This window comes from Syzygium oleosum, unplaced genomic scaffold, assembly GCF_021117445.2.
Source record: "Syzygium oleosum isolate NSW1041296 unplaced genomic scaffold, Sole_v2.1 Sole_v2.02, whole genome shotgun sequence".
NCBI classification, from domain to species: domain Eukaryota; kingdom Viridiplantae; phylum Streptophyta; class Magnoliopsida; order Myrtales; family Myrtaceae; genus Syzygium; species Syzygium oleosum.
Genome location: NW_026607486.1, coordinates 10,840,288 through 10,863,236, shown reverse-complemented (window position 1 = coordinate 10,863,236; position 22,949 = coordinate 10,840,288). Strand labels below are relative to the sequence as shown.

Below are 22,949 nucleotides of genomic sequence, written 5' to 3'. Positions count from 1 at the left end.
AGCTTTACTGTTTTCAGCATATCCAATGAAAACACTTTTGATTTCTCTAGGACCAAGTTTGGTTCTCTTGGGGTCCGGTACTCGATAGTATGCCAAACACCCCCACACTTTAAAGTATGACAAGTTTGGTTTTCTACCCTTCCATATTTCATAAGGACTTATGTCATTTCTCTTGGATGGTATTCTATTATAAATATGACATGCAGTAAGCAATGCTTCTCCCCAAAGATTAATTGGTAGCTTTGAATTCGAAATCATACAATTAACCATTTCTCCGAGGGAACGATTTTTCCTTTTGGCCAAACCAATTTGTTGCGGAGTGTATGGTGTCGAAACTTGATGAATGATACCATGTTCTTCACAAAATGAAGCAAATTCATTCAAGAAATACTCTCCACCTCTATCTAAACGTAGAACTTTGATTTTCCTTTCCAATTGATTTTCTACTTCAGCCTTATATTTCTTGAACATGGTAAAAGCTTCATCTTTCGTCCTCATGAGATAAACATATAAATATCTATTGCAGTCGTCCACAAAGGTAATAAAATACCTTTTACCACCTCGAGTTAACATGTCATTGAATTCACATATATCACTATACACCAATTCCAATAAATTCGAATTTCTTTTGACACTAGGAAATGGTTTCTTAGTTAATTTAGACTTAGCACATATTTCGCATTTATCGATGTCACCATTGAAATTTATCAAGTCTAACTTTTTCATATTCTTTAAATAACGAATATTTATATGTGCCAACCTACTATGCCATAAAGATAAAGACTCAACAATGTAAACAGAAGTAGAAATTTTATTATTGATACTTAGTTGATACATGCATCATTGGCATAGCCCTTTCCAACAAACAGCCCATTCTTCGACAAGATAACCTTGTCGGATTCAAACAAAACCCGAAACCCCCTTTTACAAAGTAAATCAATAGAAACTAGGTTCTTCCTAATTTCCGGTATGAACAACACATTAAGAAGAGTAATCTCCTTTCTAGAAGTGAAGTCTATTTCCACCGTGCCTTTGCCAGCAACCTTTGCAAGAGCATTATTCGCCATCAGAACCTCTTGAACATTTGTGTCGACAGTCTCTTCAAATTGCTTGAACAAGTATTTGTCCTTGCACACATGGACTGTGGCACCAGAATCTAACCAACAACCGGACTGGACAGTAGTAGAGTTGACTTTAGAAATCATTGCCATCAAATTATTAAATTCGGAAATTTTCATGTTTGAGAACATGGTTGAAATCATGGCCACATAGTTTTCTTCAACCAGATTCACATCTGCCTTCACCGGTGGAATGTTCTTGTCCTTTGACATGCTCTTGCGATGAATGCATTCCTTAGCAAAGTGTCCCTGCTTGCCACAAACAAAACAACAACCCTTCTTCTTCTTTTGTGTCTTCTTAAATTTATGCCCATTCTTTATTTTGAAGTTCTGGCTGAATTTTCGCTTTCGGTCCACAATATTTACCTTGGAGTCATACAAAACAGAATTATCACGTAAACGTAACTCTTCCTCAATTCGAAGGTGTTTTTCTATTTGCTCCAGGGAAATGTCCTCAGACTTGTGCATCAGCCTTTTTGCATATTCTTTCCAAGTTGGGGGCAATTTTGCAATAATTGCTCCGACTTGAAAGGCTTCTGGAATTTCAATTTTGAGGGCACGAATTTTGTTGACAAGCACTTGTAATTCGTGGACTTGTTCCAACAAGGGCTTAGTATCAATGAACTTGAAATCAAAATACTTTGCGATCAAATACTTATTGGTACCTTGCTCCTCCACTTTGTACTTGAATTCCAGTGCGTTCCAAATTTCTCTGGTCAACTTCATCTTAGTGAATAAGTCATACAATCTATCAGACAGTGTATTCAGAATATGTCCATGACATAGCAATTCGTCCTCCTCACGTTTCCTCTTTTCCTTGTTAACCCTTTCAACAGCTTCCGCACTTGGCTGTCCTCCCTCAATAATAGGCTTCGGATCTTCAATAGGCGCCAATTTTGGATCCAGAATGTAGGATATCTTCAGGGCAGTGAGTAGGAACATCATCTTGTCCCTCCAGCGAGCACAGTTGTTCCCATCGAACCGGTCCAGTTTGACCATGTCTTGGTTCATGATTTTGATTGTCTCCAACTCCATTGTTGAACAAAATAATTCCTTAAAATTGTTGGAAAATTGACTTTGAAAATGGGTAGAATAATGAAGTGAGACTTTGAGGCATGATATCACTTTTTTTAAGGAATTAGTTGCCCCACTAAGTTGCTAATGGTCACCGGCAAATTTCTTCCAGGATACAACAAAGTCTCGATGAGAATACTAGATAGCAATTCTAGTATTTCTACAGGGTCTCTCTACGAAACAATTCGAGAAGATGGCTGTGTTTTTTAGGAATGAAAATCTCGAAAATAAAAGCATTCTGTCATGTCAAAAACCAACGAGTATATATAAACACATTTTAATGAACAATGGCAACCTTTCGGTAAACGGTTAAAATAAACAAACACAACTCTTCGGTCGACAGTTTATAATTGAAAAAGGTATGCTGCCGAAAGGGTATATGAAAAGACACGAAAATTCGGAATTAAAAAATTAAAATAATAATAATAATTTTTTTTTACAAATTCCGAATTTCATAATTTCCAAAAATTCCAAAATGAACAAAGACACCCTTCCGACTAATAACAGTCATAAAGAAACCGCATGACATAAAAAAAAAAAATAAGAACAAAATAGAGGATTAGCGTAGTTAATCCGCGAGCGCGCAAAGTATGCCCCTGCACGCGAATATTATGAGTCTAGCCCATAACTCATATCCCTCCTTTGAACACACAAAAAAGAAGCCCACACTTATAAACAAGCCTACTTCACTCCATCTTTTCTACGTGGGACATAGAAAATCCACTTTTATTTGTTTTACAAACACACTTCCAACAGATATAACTATGCGATCGTGTCAGCCACGCATCGTTATGAAGCCACCTTATATAATCATCTGCCAAGGGTGCTACCAAATATCCAATGGTGATCTGTGCGGGGTCTCAAAAAGCACATTTGCACCCGTTTCGACTGCATCTGGAGTTTCTCCTTGCCCGTTTGCTCATCGTCCTTTGCTTTGGAGTTCTCGGACAGATGGACCTGAACCCAAGCAAGAAATTCCCCGCTAACAAAGTTTGTTCGAGTTTTAAGCAGGAGATATGTCATAGAACTATGAGCTGATGAGCAGGATTTGAACCCCACAGAATCATTTGATCCTGCTTTGCTTATTCTGCAAACAACTCAAAGTATAATTAGTGGGAATAAAACTAATTGAGAATGTTATAAACACAGAGCTAGAAATTGCAGAAAAAGAACATATACTCCACAAATATTCCCGTCCAATAACAAAAGGGCATGCCATCTGCTATACCCAAGAAATCGTGAAGCAGCTTTGAGAACTAAAAGGCAAGGTTCTAAAGATTTTAGAGTGAATGGATGTACGATTCGTATGGTTGGAGAAAAATGAGAAAACTATGTTTCTTTTCTGGTGCTTTCTTGGCAGCCTCAGCAACTGCCTTCCTGGCTTTAATCTCAGCAACAATAGCACCAGTATCAGTTTCGTCGAGTTGCCGCAGCCCATGCTCTCTAGTAACAACAGCAATCTCTATGTTCTTCCCCCCACTTTCTACAACTTAATTGCCCGATAAAAAGTCAAATCATTTCAGAGCCAATCAAATTGTTCACATTGACAATTCAAAACATCGTGCTCAAGAACATGAGCTATCGTCATTGCACAAGAAGAACAGATCGCAAGTGAGGGAAGGAATGATCGGAGCAAACTTTCATTGTTCTAACCACTTCAATGAACTAGTGAAGCTTGCTCTCGCTGAGAGCTCTATTTATTGTTTAAGAAGTTCAGATGCATTTGAGAAGTCACAATAGCATGAGCCTTTACCTCTATGACTAGTAGCAAATACAGTACTGATAAACGGCAACTATTGCCTAGAAACAATTTATCATTGAATATTTACTATCATGTTAACATCATTGGGCAGACTGGACATTTGACTTCTAGACTGAACTCATACATGAAGCAGCATCTCATCGGGTCAACATAAAGATTCATCCATGCATAGAATGTGTTTCCTACAACCTCTTCAGATGACTAGGCATAGGTTATCATGCTATTTTGATACCATTTCGTCTGCAAAAGGCAGGAAGACGTAAAAGCTCGAACACTTGACCTAGGATGATCTATTGCGACCCAGCTGCAACCAAAGCATCTTCAAGCAAAAAAAAAAGGTGCAATCAAGCATCACTTACTCCAAGTACCAGAAGAAGATCAATCCACTTATCATTTTATTACCATTTAAAATTTCAACACTAGCCAATTACATTGCATCATTCCAGAAAGGAGACAGTATTGTCTAACTAACTACTGATATTTCACGTAAGCATTCAGGAAGCACCTACACAAGCTTGAAAAGAAGAGACACTAAGATGCGTGCATCTGACTTCAGATAGCAGAGTCCTGGCACCCTTCCCATGTGAGAAACTAAAGGAAATGTATTGTTACAGTCACTTCCATAAGACATCCAAATGCATGAATATGAATATGATACCTCAAACTTAAACCAATATAGAACAATGAGCCCGGCATCCCAAAAGCAAACCTGATATATCCAAGGGGCTAGAGTAATATAGCTAAAGGAATCAATTTTGGTTGAGGCTAATGGAACAAACGTTGCCGTATGTGTTATGGACCATAAGACAATTGTGTAACCCTTTGAAGAACATTTTCCTGGTTTATAGGGCTTTTCTTAAAATCAAAAGATACAGAGTCTTCCATGATCTGAACTGAACCTTACAAAACCGTCCTTCATCCTCATTAGGTGTTCACATCTCCTCGTAGCAGAGAAAAGAGAGAAGCATTTCTCCAGGCAATTGAATCTGAGACAGCTAATATTATTAAAATAGAAAAAGGGAAGCAGCAGACATCGTCAACTCAAAGGGAACATACGCTGTAGCTAAATGCAAGAAGAACAGATGAAGGGACATAATTCAGTACCGAAACGACAGCAAGAACTGGAGCTTTATTAACTTTATCAGAAGTAAATGTTGAAGCCTCTAATCCACCATCACCATATACAGCAAAGTAAATGCAACTAAGAAAAGTTCATATTTTGTACACATAAAAAGAAGCGGCAAACCTGAATGTTTCATATAATCTTCATGGATACAACAAATATATAGACTGACCAGAAGACACGTTTGCTCAAGACCTATTCAACATTAGCTAAATGATCATTTTGTCACAACAATTTAACCACTAAAACATTCTCTAGACCAACTCCTAGCTGATAGATTTGCAAATGGCTTAATTGATTCAAGCATCCAAGTAAGTGGACGCAACATCATATCATCTCAAAGGGCAATATAAATTGCATACAATTACCGTGAGAACTACTAGTACAATGACAACAAACTAAGTTCATTGAAGAATGTAAATGAAAACAAAAAACTTTCATGTAAAACACGAATTTCCAGCTTACAGTCTCTTGTCCGGAGGTTTCTTGATAGTTCTTCTCCAAATATTGCCTTGTCGAGTTTGAGTTTCTACCAGTTGCGTTGGCTTTCCAAGCTGAAAATGTCCCTGATGGATTTGTCTCATATAGAGACGGGACCCCAGTGTATAGATAAAAACCTGCAACCAAGTTTGACAGGCCAAACGGTCTGACACCACAACTTTGCGCATACTTCTGCTGTAGACCTGCTATCTAGCTGTTATGTATTCAACCATAACGGGAACCTCTACTGTAAGTATATGACCCTGACATTCCATGCGTGCCCTATTTATCAAGACACGTGCATCTCCTATCAACCCAGCATAGGCCAATGCAATGTGATCATCCGAGGACACTATCTTCCTAACTGTTCTGTAGACAAAAATAAATGGAAGATTTGAGCATGAGTTGCTGATGCTCCAGATCATTTACAGAATTATGGTTCAGGAATTTTAAATGGAGTGAGAAAAATCACTTCATTGCACTTTGACAATGGAACTGACAGTTTCGCTTAACCACCAAAGAATGATATGACTAGAAGCAATGCGGCACAATAGAACTAACATTTCCAAACAATAAAAAGCATGGCTTGGCGAAATAAAACACGAAATGGAAGAGAACCATGTGGCTACAAGGAAAATCCACACGGAACCATTTACAATCTCATGAAGCATTCTTAAGCTCACAAGAAGCAATATTCATGGTTGGCTTTCAGAAAAGTTATGCATATCGCAAACCACAAAATTCAGAAATACGATCAAGATCCTCTTCATAGTAGGGCATTCGCATTTGGTCCTTCACAGGGTACCCTGAATCATCGAACCAATGAAGGTGTCAACTTAGGCCCACTTTATGCTACATGATCATGAACCCGGTCCGGAAAGTGCAATGGCAACTGACAGCAAAAATTAGCTCCATCCCTTTTATTGGATCATTAAGCTCTGTGTAAGCAAAACTGCTGAATTAAAACATTCAGTGTACACATATGAGAAGCCAGCATTCCACATCCGTTGCTGAGTAACTGTTGCTCTTCACCCTGGCATCGCCATCAGGTTATTTCTGTTCCAATTAAGTTTTGGAGTTCTATTGTCGATTGCGTGTCCAGCTAGTTTTGTGTTGAAAGCACAACACTGAAGTTAACCACATTATCGGAGCCTTTTGGTGTCGTAACTGAAGAATGCAAGGTAGTAGTTGCCCAGTATGGGAAGACCATTATTCAGATGCCTTTAGTAAAGGAAGAACCACACAAAACATGCTAAGGGATTGGATCATGTTCTCGAGGGGTGGGTCAGCATGGACATTGAGAGTGTTGTGGATGAAAAATGTGTATGATAAGAGAGTTCAACTTGTGAAATAGGTGAGCACTTTCTCTGCCTCATCACCATTGATTTAGCCGTAATCGCTAGAGCTTCAGTATTTTTAGCAAGAAAACAACAATCAAAATGCTGGTATCAACTCCACACTGGCCAACAATACATGACCCAATCACTATACGCACGATCAAATCACTATAACCGAATAATGACATACGTAGCTAGCGCAGACTACAATCCCATGCAAAACCCCCTAATCAGACTTACCAACTCACATGCACACATTTTTCAAGCTTTGAAATTAGAGGCGGCATAGGAAACAGAGACTTGTCTGGCGAAATTCGGGAACGTGAGCAAGGGGACAAATCAAAAGGTGAATGCAGCTGGAGTCTTCGAGCTTGGCGGTGGGTATATTCTTGAAACGGAGGACAATGCAGTTGGAGCTGCAGATGCCAAAAGGCGGCATTGCCCTTGCGAACGGTTACTGTCAAGGACCCCGAAATTCCCACGTTCTTGAAAAGCATGTTCCCGAGCTCATTGAGCTAGCTTCGAGCTCTCATAATGTTAGACATTTAATTCTGAGCCCGCCTTATCTTTCGGATTCGGGTTCAAGCTCCAAGAAAGCTAGAATTTTGAGTCTTGGTTTCATCTCACCTCCTCGATCATAAATTTCATCTCTGACTCCCTTCAACAAAGGTTAGTCCTTAAAATGCAATCTAAAGGCTGTGTGAATGCAAAATTATATTTCTGTCCCGGGGTCAAGGTTATCCTTAATGACTAAGTGGAGTAACCAAAATTTAAGTGTTAACAACTGCTGTGGTATAACAAGGAGAAATGGAAAAGGGTGGGTAGGTAATTAGTGTTTGGTGGCAATTATGTCATTAATGAGGGGATTTGTAGACTTGTGTTTGACCAAAAAGCGAAAATCTCAATTAAGGAATCGAATCAATGAATGTTATGGAAATGGTTCTTTGTTGACTATGAACAGGAATGTATGGCTGTTAAAGTAAAGGGTAACTATATCACAAAGAACTCCAAATTGATAAACTTGTGATAAATTTACCTCAAACTAATTTTTTGACCATCAAAAATCCCAAACTAGTACATCTATGACAGATTTACTCTAAACTAAGTTTTTTACCACCAAAAACTTCTAATTGGTACATTTATTACAAATTTACCTTCCGTTAAATTAGATTAGTATCATAACAAACCACAAAATGATACACTTGTGACAGACGGAGGGTAAAACCCCAAACTGTTATACTCATCAACTGTCACGTGTTATCCAACTCAAAAATTTGATAGTAAAATTTAACGGAAACTGATAGAGGGTAAAATTGTTATAGGTGTATCAGTTTGGGATTTTTCAAAAATTAGTTTGGGGTAAATTTGTCACAAGCGTACTAATTTGGGGTTTTTTGTGATATTAACCGTAAAGTAAAGTGCAAGTACTGGTAATTAAAGGTTGCAAGAATACTAAAAGATACAGGAATTAAAAAGAGATAATGACATAAATAGTTCTTGAACTTTGGCTCAACGTGCAATTTAGTCCTGAATTTTTTATTTGTTCAATGTGGTCCCTGAACTTTAACCCAATATTCAATGTGGTCCCTGAACTTTTAGTTTGTTCAATGTGGTCCCTAAACTTTTGATACATGTCCAATTTAGTCCATGAATTATATGAAAATGTACAATATAATCCCTGAACTTGAATTAATTGAAGGGCTATATTGAATATTTTTATAAAGTTCAGGAACTATATTGAACATGTACCAAAAGTTCAGGGACCACATTGAACATTGGGTTAACGTTCAAGGACCACATTGAATATTGGGTTAAAGTTCATGGACTACATTGAACAAATTAAAAGTTCATGTACCAAATTGCACATTTAGTCAAAATTCCGAGTTTATAGGCATAACAACCTAGCAATCATGAGTTCATGTCAATCCACCTTTTTCGTCTTCGACTGATGTGTTGGCAAACCTTTGTTTTGTTCATAACTGACACTGCTTTATCACTTAGCAAAATTTTGCTATTGTTTATTGTCAATTGCTTTATTGGTCGATTTCCTTCAAGTTGTTAACTGTTTCATCAATCAATTTCCTGCAAGTTGGCAATTGGTGAAGAATTTCTTCGATAACCTCTGCACTAATCTTACCATCATGTTGTATCAACATCATGCACTGTCGATGAGCTTATAGCTTGCTGATTGTTTTATTCATTGATGACTTCCATATTGACAAAACTTTGCTCTCATTGATAGAGCTTGCTACTCGCGGATATCAACAAAGAGTTGGTCATTTTCAACAAAGAATTGGTCATTTTCTTAAGTCAACAAGGTAATATGCATCCAATGGCGTGTTAGGTTGTCATGAGAGACAGCTGCGGGAGATGATGACAAGTGCTTTGCTTCTTCAGTCTAATTATGTGATTCGTAAAGTATAGGATTAATATACACTTTAATTATATGAACTTATGTGATGAGGCAACAAATATGAACCTTAATTAAGTCGATCAGCGACTTGTAAGGAAGGGCTCATCATGATGTTCAAATCGAATCTCCAGAACGTCATATTAGATATTTTACTTACTAAGTTTTGTCGTACACGTGTAAGGGCGTGAAACAAATGAAAATACCACATTGATCGTTTGGAGTAAAAAGGAACAAAAACTTAATTGGCTAATTGACCCCTAAATTGACGGCTTAGAACGTTAATCAACAAGCTCAAATTCTGGGCTCCCTCGTGGATCTCTTCACTATGGAGGTATTGGAGTGCTACCGTGTGTTCTTTTAACATTGATATCAACGCCGATGATTGATATGCGAGCCCTCCAATGTGTATTGATATGTGGAGTAGACAAAAAATCTCATGAATCTGCAAGTTTTCAAGTGAAGGTAGATTAAAGTTAAATATGCTAATGGTCTCAAGTTTTACAGTCTCGCTTGGGTTTCCTTATTACGTAGGTGTTTCGCCGAAAAGGACGATGAAATACCTTTCGAGATACAAATCGATCAAATACAAACCGACAAAAGTCGCAAAGGGTGTTTTGTTGATTCTTGGACAAGAAATGTAAACGACGAGAAAATTAAAAGTACTGAGACTGGGAACAATTGTTGTCGGCCATGTAAAAGATACAAGAATGTCCATCTAGCTGCTACGCCCGCGTCTCTGAAAGGAACTTTCTCCTTGCCCTTTCCTAGAATGAACGGGAGGGCGGCTAGGCTTGACTTGTGTAGTGCGAGCAATGATGATGGTCTGCCTTGGCAATTTATACTGCCCGTATGCAGCCAGCAACCACTTTGATATCTTACGTTCCCCCGTAAGAGATAAACTGGAAATAAAATCAAACGACTGATGTTCCTGGGTTGATTAGCAGTTCTGTGCACATATTACAATTCAATTATTTATAACTACAATATAAAAGTCAAAAGCATATAATGAGAAAACTACACAAGCTACACATGGCTTCCACGATCCAGCACAACTTATCTACAAATAGTTGAACTTGAAATTATCGACTCTGCTGCAACCACATTGCCTTCTCTTCTTCAATGGTTGCCATCTTTCGTAACTGCATCCGAGACTGCTAGTAATTACCAATTTCTTTCGCTCCAACACTCGATCACACTATTAACAATCATGTTGTGTTAGAGCTGGACTCACTTATCAACGGACTGCATCTTACCGGCTAATCATCTTCGACACTTGGCCACTTGCGTTACCATAGTTGGTCTAGCAAATCCTTATAGGTTTGACCACCGATTCTTCACATTAGGGACACTTTATTGGGACCAAAGGTATTTAACTTCTGATGCACTTTGCTTCAACAGAAGTTTCAAATGCACCATTAGGATTCTGCAAAACACTCAAGACGTAGGTCAGGGAGTTGTGAGACTTGTCCTGTGCCAATGCACCGCATGAAATAAGAGCCTTGAGACCAGCCGCGGAGGAGATTTAGCTAGAACAACTACCATAGAGTCGTGGCATGTGCTGTTGCCTGATGAGTCGCTATCGTCAAATTCCATGGTCCCTAGCTCTCGGATCGAATGCCATGCGCCGTGTGCAAGGCATAGCCTTAAAAGGATCTGGCACTACTCTCGAATTAAAGAAAATGACAAACAAAAGCATCAAGAGGTCTCAACAGAGTCATCATGTGATCTATCTATCTGTTCGGTGTTCTTCAAACTTTTGATCTTACAATACAATCAAACAATCAATCTATCAATGATAACGAGATTATCATCCTAAATTTAGTGGGACATCTGATTAAATGACGCCATGCATGTGGGACTTCACTTACTAGATGGAGACTAGAGTAAGTGTAATTTATGTGCAGGATATTAATTTATCCAATGAAGGATGTATGAGGTAAGAGTGGGTGCAAAATTTATATATAGTTATCAAAATAATTTAATCTCATTAAATGGAGACTGGAATTGTGAAACAAGATCTGAGTATGTTTTTTTCTTTTCTACTAATTAAAAAGGTGGGGAGGAGCGATCGGCGCCAACACCCTCCTCTGGGCATTATCATAAGCGTCCCAGATCCGCTACAAAATGTTCAGATTGAGCTATAACTACTACGCACCGCTTGGAACCAAAGATCCGAGGTTGTTGAACCCACCCCCAAGGTCCAATTTTATTTTATTTTTTTGTCGAACCAAAGTCCTATTAGGATGCTAGTAATTAGGAAATCTCTTCATTCCACTTCATTGGTTCCCGGTTCATTCCGTAGTGGGTTTGGGACACTTATGGTAATCCCTAGACGAGGTCGATGGCACTGGTCGCTCCTCCTCACCCTTTTAATTAGTTAAAATATTTGTTTCGCAATTCGAGGCTTCATGTAATGAGATTAAATTATTTTGATAATTATATATAAATTTTGCACCCAATCTTACCTCATATATTCTAGTCTCCCTCCAGTAAGTGAAGTCTCTACCTAATCCTCTACCAAAAGTAATAAATATCCGCTACGGAATGAACCGGAACCGATGAAGTGGAATGAACATTCCAGTCACTACCAGCACCATCGACCTCCTTAGGCTCAAGTCATGGGCTCCTGCGAGGATCTCCCTATTACGAAGGTATTGGAATTCTGCCGCGATTCCTTCAACAATGATATCAAAACTAATGGTTGATATTTGAGCCCTTCAATGTATATCGCTAACAGGAATCAACAAAAAATAAATTAACGGATCACCACGGTTGCAAGTTTTTAAGGTGAAGAAAGATCATATTAAGATATGTTAATAAGCTCAGATTATGGGCTCTGGCTCGGATCTCCTTGTTACGAAGGTATTGGAGTTGGGCTTTGCTTCAACAAAAGTTTCAAATGTTGCCATTATGATTCTGCAAACACTCATGGCATGCGTGAGGGAGTTCTGAGAGGTGTCCTGTGCCAATGCACAAGATAAAAATAAGAGCGTAGAGACTAGCATTGTGTAAATTCAGCTACAACAACTACCATAGCATGTGCTGTTGCGTGATGAGTCACAATCTTCACGTTCCATGGTCCATCGCTCTTGAAATGAATATGCCATGCGCGCGTGCCGGACGAAGCCTTGAAACTTGAAAGGGAAAAGCCTCAACCAGGGCAACAAAAAGCTCGCTTGCGTTCCTCGACCTCTTGCCTAAATCGGGTGGGGGCTACGAACAGATAATTGTAAGTAGCCAAGTCCACCACCCATGTTAAAATCGATCTAAGGGTGCGCTTGTTTCAAAGAAAACTTCAAGATAAAGAAAACTGCTTTTTCGGAAAATCATTTTTTTAGGAAAATGTTTTCACCTTTTCAAGTTAAGGAATTTATTTTCCCTAACTTTAAGCATGTGTATTTTCTTTGACCAAAAATAATTTTCCGTTTACTGATCAATTTCAGCAAACAAAACGAGTGAAAGTCCAAAAAATTAATTCGCAGAAAATGATTTCACTCAAACACACACACCCTAAGGGTGCGTTTTGTTGAACTGAAAATTTCATGATAAAGAAAAATATTTTCATAGAAATCATTTTCAAGAAAAATGGTTAGTTTTCATTCATTTGGCGGTTTAGGAAAAGTGATTTCTTTCTTACCAAAAGAAGAAGTCATTTTTCTCCAATCTAAGCTTGTTGTTTTCGGTCTATGGATAAGTTTTTCGCAAATTGGTTAGTTTTCCATCGTGCAAACACCGGAAAGTTGGAAAACAATTCCCCGAATATAGTTTTCCTTCAAACATACAGACTCTAAAACCGACTACGCAACCATCTGTCCTAGAACTTTAGGCAACGGTGGCTTTGTTATTCAAGGCGTTCATGCACAACTTGCGTGATTTATGGTGTATCTTGGCACTAGAACGTGTTTAAGTATACCGAAGTTTCACAAACTTATTGATAAATTTGAACAATCTTCCGTGAGGATGGTCGTTTCTCCAATTTGTATTGCAAAAGAAAAAGCAAGCACGCTGCCGACTGTTCTAAAAGTTTAAGTTATTATATCTTTTTGCCTAGTACTAAGCGCGGACATATTTAATTGAGAACGCAAATAGGTCTGGAAAGATTTAAACTCAGAACTTTCTAACCAAGTAAGATTTTGTGGGACCACTACCGATTATTCTAAAAACTTAATCTACTGAATGAATGTGTAATTTAATATTTAAATATCCTATCAAGCATCAAGAGATCTCACCATGGTCGTAGATTCCTCTATCTCTTCCCTATCTTATAATTTCCGATCTTACAATTGAATCAATCAATACATTCATAATGACAACTTTAGGGAGACATGCCATGCATATCGGACACCTATTACTATTAGTCTTGGGTGGACCCCTATTTCCGTACCTGGCGATATCACTTCGTCAAACGGAAATTATTTTCGGTAGAGGATTAGGTAGACTTCATTTCGCTGAGGGAGACTAGAGAAGGAGTAATTTCTGCGCTCAAGGACAAAAGTCTGTCCATTAAAGTTGCAGGCCACTTATCCAATGAAGGATATATGACGTAAGTTTGGTGCAAAATTTATGTATAGTCATCAAAGTAGTTCAGCCTCACTAAATGAAGACTAGAATTGTGAAATAAAGATCTCACCTCTTTTGTTCGATACCATAAGTGTCCCAGACTCGCTACGGAATGTTCATATTGAGTCATACATACTCTACACCACTTGAGAATCGAAGGTTCGAGGTTGGCGAATCCATCGCCGCAACCTCACTAAAATGTTAGTAGTTAGGAAGTCTATCCACACGAGATATACCCTAGCTATCCCGTTCAAAGGTCTATTCACATAGTGAATCAAACCCATAACCTTATGAAAGATTGATAACTCATTGAACACTAGCTAAACCAATCACCACAACCGTAAAGATCCAAACAATTACATACAAGAGGTTGCTTGTTGTTCGAGTCATGCAATTTTGGGGGTTTCGATTTGGAAGGTTTTGCTAGGATAACCGAAGTTGCATACCCAGCAATAGCTACTATTGGCAATCCAACTCGATGGATAGAGATTAGAGACTCGAACAAAAAGTTAGGTGCTCCAAAGATAATGCCTGCCTTTTCAGTTTACCACAACGTTCGCGTTCACGAGACCTTTGAACGCGCTCACCTTTACATGCAATCTAACAAATTGGCAAGAAGAGCTACCAGATGATCACCCCTTGATCAAGGTGAGGCATCACCTCATTGTTTGCATAGAAATCGATTGTCTCGTGCTATCTATATTTAGTGCACCAAAATAGAAATATCTCCGTCATGGTGGTATAGCACATTTGTTTTTCAAAACTTTTCATGATATATTTTGAGTGGTGACGGTATCTAAACGTAGGCGATCTTCCGACTAGCCAACATTAAGGTAAACTATTAAGCATATATAACAATACATCGATCCTCAAAATTTTTCGACGTTGATCTTGAAATAGGTAATTTTGCATGAAATATAGGGAAAAATTACCAAAAAAGTCTTAAACCTGTTACATTTCTGCCAATTCAGTCCTAAACATTTCAATTGTATTATTTGAGTCCTAAACATTTTCTCATTTTGCCAATTGAGTTTATCCGGCTAATTTTAGCCGAAAATTACTAACGTGAACACTGACCGTCCTATGTGGTATGGTCGGCGCTGACACATATTTTAATAATTTTTTGAATTTTTATGGTTTTTTTTTGTTTTTTGGAGTGAGGGCCGACGACCCTCGTCGGTACTGGGCAAGGACTCGTGGCCCTCATTGTGGCCGCCGAGGGCTTGTCAGTGTATCGTGAAAAGTATAAGGAAATTTTAGTAATACGGTAGTCTATTTCAAGTTTCCGAACACACACCAACTAAACCCAAACCTGTACCAAACATTATGTAAATTGAATAAATTGCTTAACATATAGTAATAGTGACCTCATCTGAAGATGTATGGCGAGCATCGCGAACAGAATCGAATCAAAAGTACGTGTAAAGTATAAACCAGTCAAGACAATAGATACCACTCAGGATCAGACAAATCCGGACATGATTTATTCTATCCTGGAATCTCCGTGCTGTATTGACCTCAATGGTTGATCGAATAGTTAAGCGCTTGATTTGAACACAGCAATGCAGTATTCACATATTAGATCGCCCCCTCAAAATAACTTTGGGAATCGGGGCAATGTCAATGACTCTACAGGTAGAGCCTTTTTCGAAGCACAAGGCCTGAACAGTTTGTGTACATCCCAAGATAAGTCGAGTGTGCTATAAAAAAAATGAAAGAGCTGCATGAGAGGGAGAGAGGAAATATTATCTAACTTGACATCACTGTCGTCCTATCCTAGTAGGACCAAAACCGAGTCGAGCTGCTCGTGGCTAGCTCTAACTTGATTCGATGATTTAATCGAGATCGACTCGCCTGATTTGAAGTCGAGCTGAGTATGCCGAGCTCGAGCTCGTTAATGTCTAGCTTAAAACTCAGCTCGATAGGCTTGCGAGCCTAATTGAGCCGGAACGAAATTCTATTAATTTTTCATAAATGTTTAATAGTGTGACATCTCTGGATTAACTCACTCTAGGTATTGTCCGTTTTGGCCCGTCCCATACGAGCCTCGCGGTTTTGTCCATTGGCGTACAGGCAGGCACTTTCGCAGGAGGTCACGCATCCTAATAGTGCTCTGACCTGGGCTCGCTTAACTTTGGAGTTCCAAAACAAAACTAGTCGTTACTTTAAAAGACGCCTCCGTGAGTTAATTCCAGTTTTCACATATATATTCCAGAATCGCTCTCTCCCTGTTCATTGCACAGTTCGGTTCATTCCTGCCCCCTTCACCATCCTAGAAGTCTGCTAAGAGCCGCTCCTTGTCCAGACCCTCTGGTCCCGACGATCACTCCCCACCCTCGTTGGACCCAGTCGTTACAAATAGTAATAGAAATAGGCATAAATATCCTCGAAATATCACAATATCCACAATGTTCGAGTCTTCTTTAAATCAAGCTCGATTTACTTTATAAATTTATTGTAACCGAGTCGAGTTGAGCTTGAGCATAAGTTTTTATACTCAATCGAGCTCGAATGAGTCGAGTCGAGATCGAATTTTGTACCAGATTGACTTCTAGTTTTAGGCCCGAGAAGCATCGTTAGAAAGGTGGAAATGCCACACAGAGAAACAAGGGGAAAGGAACGAGTGTTGTTAGAGGAGGCTTGTTGTCAGTCACTGAACCGAATCTGAGAACGTTTGTTCACATGAATCTCCCTCTAACTCTCCGCCTGCATGTGAACGCGAAGAAGAGGCACGGGACAAGATCCAATTCTCTCACTATTCCCTCGTGATTCCACCACCCCAACCCCACACCAAAACTCAAGTCACCAACATTCACTCGACCCGCTCTCCCCGTGCGCTCTGTCTGTCGTTATGCTTTGTCTCGGAAAAAGATAATTGCACAAATGATCCCTAGACTTTGGTCAAATATGCAACATCATCCATAAACTTTCAATTTGTTCGACGTGAACCCTGAACTTTGGCTCAACGTTCAATGTCATCATCGAACTTTTAATTTGTTTAATATGGTCCTTAAACTTTTCGCAAATGTTCAATCCAGTTCCTAAATTATATGAAAATATCCAATGTGGTCCTTCCATTAAATTCAAGTTTATGGATGATATTGGACTTTTTTATATAGTTCAAGGACTACATTGAACGTGTACCAAAAAATTCAGGAACCATATTGAACGAATTATAAGTTCAAGGATGATATTACACATTGGGCTAAAAGGGAAAATGACATAAACAGTCCTTGAACTTTGACTCGATGTACAATTTGGTCATTGAACTTTTAATTTGTTCAATGTAGTCCCTGAACTTTAACCCAATGTTCAATGTGGTCCCTGAACCTTTGGCACATGTTCAATATAGTCCCTAAACTTTATAAAAATGTTCAATATAGTCATTCCATTAATTTAAGTTCAGGGACTATATTGTACATTTTCATATAGTTCGGGGACTAAATTGAACATGTACCAAAAGTTCAAGGATTACATTGAATAAATAAAAGTTCAGGGACCACATTGAATATTAGGCTAAAGTTCAAGGACTACATTGAACAAATTAAAAGTCTAAGTACCAAATTGCACATTGAGCCAAAGTTCAGAGACCAAATATGTCATTACCCGGGCTAAAATTCATAGACCACATTATACAAATTTATGGACCTTATTATATATTTAGTTAAAGTTTAAGGACTATTTGTGTCATTTTCCCTTTTGGAAGCTTGCTTTTCGTTTCTCTTCGTCAGTATCAATGGAAATGCCATGACCCTGATCAGCTGAACCGTCTCGTTCATCTTCTACTCTGCTCAAAAGGAGTCTCTCTCTCTCTCTCTCTCTCTCTCTCTCTCTCTCTCTCTCTCTGCTTATTCAGTCACCTTGCACCAGAGAAAGGAAAGAAAAATAGAAGATGAAGGATGCTTCTGCTGTCATCAGTTTCTTGGTTTTCTTCCTCCTCTTGTGCTCTCCTTGGATTGCTGCTTCACTCGGTTCTCTCTCTCTCTCTCTCTCTCTCTCTCTCTCTCTCTCTCTCTCTCTCTCTCTCTCTCTCTCTCTCTCTCTCTCTCTCTCTCTCTCTCTCTCTCTCTCTCTCTTATGTGGCTTGTTTTGTCTTTTGGGTTTGTCCTTGTAATGCCATTTGACCTTGAAAGGTCTCTCTTTTGGTGCAGATGACCCCCAATATGATCACACTGCTTACACCAAGGTAGATTATACATTGACAATCCCGTATGGATTAGTCATTTCAAGCAAGTTTAGCACATGGCATTCCGAAAGAATTCTACCTTATGAGTAATCTTCTGCAAAAGACGAAATGACATTGATGTCCTAAATTTACAGTTTCGTTTCTCACAAGACGTTTCGAGCAAGTTTCTCAACATTTTTTCTTTATATATCATGCATAATAATGTAAAATGGCAAGTGTAACTCTGTATTGGTTGTTGAATGGGCAGTGCAAGGAGGAGCCAGAAAAGCCACTCTACAATGGAGGCATCCTCGAGCCTCATCTGCTTCCACAATCTGCTTCTTCTTCTCCAGCTCTCCTGTTGCGCAATCTCACCACATCAACTAAATACTCCTTCTCTTGTTTGTTTCTGATTCTCTATCTTCTTCCATCTAATTAAATTTTTCCTTTTTTGCATTCTTTAAGGGTTAGTTAGGAGTTGGTTTGATGACTTAATTCTCTTCCTTTAGAAAATGAACTGGTCATTAAATGGGCGGTGGTACATTGGCACCTACACCAGCAGAAACTGTTTGATCGTTAGCATCAACATTAAATCCTCTACTCTTCAAATTCATCTCTACAGACGTTCATGCTAATATTCAATTTATTGACTACGCTACATTAGTATGTCATCATCGCATTCGTCGCATTTCGCGTATCGTGTTTTCTTTTTGGCGCGTCCAACTAGAACTCGATAATTTATTTGTAAAAATTCAAGTTACACAAGTGCAGTACTGGCATATGGCAAGGATGGAGTAAGTGCAACTCTAAGTCTTGCAAGAAACTTCGGTAGAGTTGATCAAGTGTGAACAGTGTGAGTCTGTTCACACAGGACTGCCACTATGAATTGTCATTGATTCGATTATTTGAATATGCCTTAGACAATTATTTTCCAATTCATGATGTGTGCGCAAACTTTTTATCCTTCCGATTGGATCTGTTGTTAGAATGTTCTCGGCTTTGGGCCACGTTAATGAAAAATTTCTCGCAGGTTGGGTGAAGATACAGAGTCCGGATTCAGATTCAGCTCTTGTCACGGCCAGTTTGAGGACAGAACATGAAGTATACAATTGCATAGGCACCGTCGCAGCGAAGTGTGGTTGCTGGTCGTTTCTCAAGGGCGGATTCACTTTGGATTCGCCATCAAACTCCTCTACACTGTCCTTTCAGGTGACCATTTACAAAGATGTGTTTTCCCAAGGGACAGCAATTCTGTTCTTATTGCATCACTTTTGTTTGTTCTTTTTTTGTTTTTTTCCGGTGGGGTTGATTTTAAGAGCTCAGATAGCAGAGATATCACCATAGCGATCGCTAGTGCTTCACTCCAACCATTCACTGATCAGCAATGGTGGAGGAATCAACAAGACGTGATAAACAAAGTGAGCACCGTACTTCTCCTCTTTGAAGCAACTTTTTTTATGTCATTAAGAATATATGGATGGTCTGATGATGGCGTGAGTTTCTGGTTTCCTAGCTTCTTTCCCTGTATTTTGTCGATCAGCAGAAGTATGAAACGCTATAAAACTCGTTGCTTACAACTCGGTCTCCCTCAAAATAAGTAATAAGGTGTTATATCACTAAAGATATGCCGCGGAACAGTGTTTTCCGTGTGAACTTGGTTCATTTAATTTTCATGACTAGTTTCTTCAAAGAGAGATATTCTGGAGAGTTTCAGGTAAGGAAGCGTGCCGTGATGATCCATGTATCGAATAATAACGGAGACAGGTTACAAGGAGTGGAAGTTAACCTGAAGCAAGTCTCCAAAGATTTCCCATTTGGATCTGCCATAGCCAAGACCATTCTTGGGAATGGGGCTTATCAGGTTAGATTCCTTTCATTTTAAGACATTAACTGAACTCCTGTGATGCGAATTGCGATCAAGTTTAATGAGAATCATTATAAGGGAGGCTATTCTAAGCAGTCAACGCATGTTTGTCGAGATTTTCTTTCTACAGAAATGGTTTGTCGAGCGATTCAATGCAGCAGTATTTGAGAATGAACTCAAATGGTACGCAACCGAGCCGCACCCCGGACAGATCAACTACACTATCGCAGATGAAATGCTGGAGTTCATCCGAGTGAACCGGATTGTCACCAGAGGCCACAACATCTTCTGGGAGGACCCAAAATACACACCGGAGTGGGTCCGGAATCTCGTAGGGGCCCAACTCGAGTCTGCTGTCAACACCAGGATCCAAAGCCTGATGAGCCAATACAGGGAAGAATTCGTACATTGGGATGTTAGCAACGAGATGCTCCACTTCGATTTCTATGAGCAACGGCTCGGGCCCAATGCGACGCTGCATTTCTTCCAAACGGCACATGAGTCGGATCCGTTGGCGACCCTGTTCATGAACGAGTTCAATGTGGTGGAGACCTGCAGCGATGCCAACTCCACTGTGGACAGCTACATCTCGACGTTGAGAGAGCTCAAGCGCGGTGGTGTTTCAATGGACGGAATTGGCTTGGAGGGTCACTTCACAGTGCCGAATCTGCCTCTGATGAGAGCTATCCTAGACAAATTGGGCGCACTCAAGCTTCCTATATGGCTCACCGAGATCGACATTAGCTGCACCCTCGGTAAGGAGGCACAGGTATGCAAGCATAGTTGGCCAACAAAATGTAGCTTTAAATGGCACAAAAACTGATAGTCGAAGACCACCTGTTTGTAGCTGAGCATTTAAATAGACTTTGTGGCCTCGCTCTTCATGTGCTGATTCGATGCTCACAGTGTCCAAAGACATAGGCAGTCACAATAGCATGTTTCTTTTTCTTGATTTCAATTGAAATTCTCGTAGCAGCTCTTGAACTGTCTTCGTATGATGCTCGGACTATTCCAGATTGATGAACAGGCAAATGAAACATAACCGAACACATAATCCTTGTTTAACAATAATGTGTCTAATGCACATATCTGCACATATTGAAGGGTGATTTCTTGCTTGAACATAACTGATTGTGTGGCTTGCAATTAAAGCAGGCTATTTATCTGGAAGAAGTATTAAGAGAAGGTTTTTCGCATCCTTCCTTGAACGGTATCATGCTTTGGACTGCCCTCCATCCTGACGGGTGCTACCAAATGTGCTTGACGGACACCAACTTCCAAAACCTTCCTGCTGGCGACGTGGTGGACAATCTTCTGGCGGAATGGAGGACCAAGGAGGTCATCGGGACGACCGACGAGCACGGGTCATACAGTTTTGAGGGATTCCTCGGCGAATACGAAGTAAGCGTCAAGCTTGAAGATCAAACTGCGAATTCAACATTTGCACTATCTCAAGGTGTTGAAACAAGGCATGTGACCATTCTTTTGTGACCCATAAAGAATCTGAAGGCATATGCATAGTTAAAGTCAGTTATCAAAGTCCCTAGAGTCGATACTGCAGTAGCCTACAAGGTACAGACTAGAATCAAAACCATTTTTTTCTCATTTTGGTTTTCTTTTGGCTTTGATCTGGATCTTCAAGCTTTTGAACCTGTCATTGTTCTTGATTCTCTCCCGCAATTTTCATGCTGATCTCTGAAGGATTGTATTAGCATTTAATTCCAATTGACAAGAGAACTAGTCATGCCTCTGCTTCTGAATTAGATCCTTTCTCACAATATGCAGAGAGGTGTTACAAATATCCCAAACTTCTCCGTTCGGCTTTATTGTTAGACACTTACACCATGCGTTCGCCGGCTAAAATTATGTAATGGACTTGTCATTGCCTTCTGCATTCTGATAAGGGATTTAACTCTTAACAATCAGCAAAATCGTTCGTAACTCTCACACTTCAAAAGACAACCTAGGCAAATTAAAAAGACCAAGGTACTCGTATAGATCACATTCCATGATTGGAAGCTATGGAAGGTTTTCCTGCAAGATGCAGAATGGTCGGTGCACGATTTTTGGTGATTTATTCTCTAAAGCCAGATCTGTTACCCTGTTTTGGACAAGATCTCTATAAATCTCATTCTAGCAAGTGATTATCAAAAGCTTGTGTCTTTATGCTGATGAGGTCGACAAAGTGCTTCGGTCAACCAACTCCCCACCTCCTGCAACATTCCCATGTCCTTGCAAATCTCAATCCAGCAGATTTGCCGCGTGAGACGACGATAAGCCCATGTAAAAGGACTCGATCGTCGCAAATTCGACCGTCGGTTTCCACGAGCCAGGTGAAAGAACTCGAATCAATCCCGACACCAAAAAGCCAGTCAAGTTCATTTTGGAGAACAAACCCACACAAAGAAAAGGTCACTAAGCCTGTCACATTAACCCTTCAAATGAGAATGAACATGGACCAGCCAAAATTTTCTTCTGCCCTCTCTTCATTTGTCAAATTGACATGAGTTCTTTCTTTTCTTGTATGCATTAAATATATTGATATTAAATAACTGGAAGCCAGCTTCATTTCGGTGGAAAAGTGCTTTTTTCCCCCATCGTCTAAGTTGGGCGGGTCCCATCATGGACTCAAGAAACCACTTTTTTGCGACATTTTCGACCAAAAGAATCAGACATCACTGCGACCATAGAATAAAATCATCGGCCATGGCAAAGAACAATGCTTTAAACTTTGTAATGCCATGTTTTGAAACAGAACGTGATCTGCATTCTTGGCTAGGTCCCAGAAAAAGACAAGCGTTCTTCTTTTTTCAACATCACACCAAAATTTATACATGAACGACAATGAAAATACCCAACTTCTAAAAGAAAGTATTCCATCTTATACAGCAGGCAGCATACAGCAGACAGGCCGAAATAAAAAGCAAAGCTGAAGACTTGCAATCAAAGCTATTCCTCCGAATGCATGAAAACGTTTATCGGCCCACAATCCTCTGCTATGCATTCACATTGAGACAGAGAGACGCTTCGATCACAAGACAAAAAAGCTCTCA

At 39.5% G+C, this 22,949-nt stretch overlaps 1 protein-coding gene and 1 pseudogene across 2 annotated transcripts; one reads left to right on the top strand and one right to left on the bottom strand.

The window, feature by feature from the left end:
- Positions 1-3,002: 3,002 nt before the first annotated feature.
- Positions 3,003-7,391, bottom strand: LOC115681525 (proteasome subunit alpha type-7-like; annotated as a pseudogene).
- Positions 7,392-17,596: 10,205 nt separating this feature from the next.
- Positions 17,597-21,674, top strand: LOC115681543 (endo-1,4-beta-xylanase 5-like). Of its 2 annotated transcripts, none has more exons than XM_030605510.2 (8): positions 17,597-17,838; positions 18,019-18,053; positions 18,301-18,433; positions 19,063-19,241; positions 19,349-19,450; positions 19,747-19,893; positions 20,027-20,665; positions 21,052-21,674. In XM_030605510.2, exons 1-8 carry the CDS (start codon positions 17,760-17,762, stop codon positions 21,385-21,387), a joined length of 1,650 nt encoding a protein of 549 aa, XP_030461370.1. In that variant the 5' UTR covers positions 17,597-17,759; the 3' UTR covers positions 21,388-21,674. The 2 variants fall into 2 exon arrangements, with proteins under 2 accessions (XP_030461370.1, XP_056164565.1); XM_056308590.1 differs by having other exon boundaries at positions 21,049-21,674.
- The last annotated feature ends 1,275 nt before the right edge of the window (positions 21,675-22,949 follow it).

Excerpts from the sequence above, each read along its gene's own strand:
- LOC115681543 (XM_056308590.1), top strand. The coding sequence starts at position 17,760 with ATGAAGGATGCTTCTGCTGTCATCAGTTTCTTGGTTTTCTTCCTCCTC. Across the intron at positions 19,242-19,348 it reads CCTCTACACTGTCCTTTCAG|AGCTCAGATAGCAGAGATAT; the intron begins GTGACCATTTAC and ends GTTGATTTTAAG. Across the intron at positions 19,451-19,746 it reads AACAAGACGTGATAAACAAA|GTAAGGAAGCGTGCCGTGAT; the intron begins GTGAGCACCGTA and ends GGAGAGTTTCAG.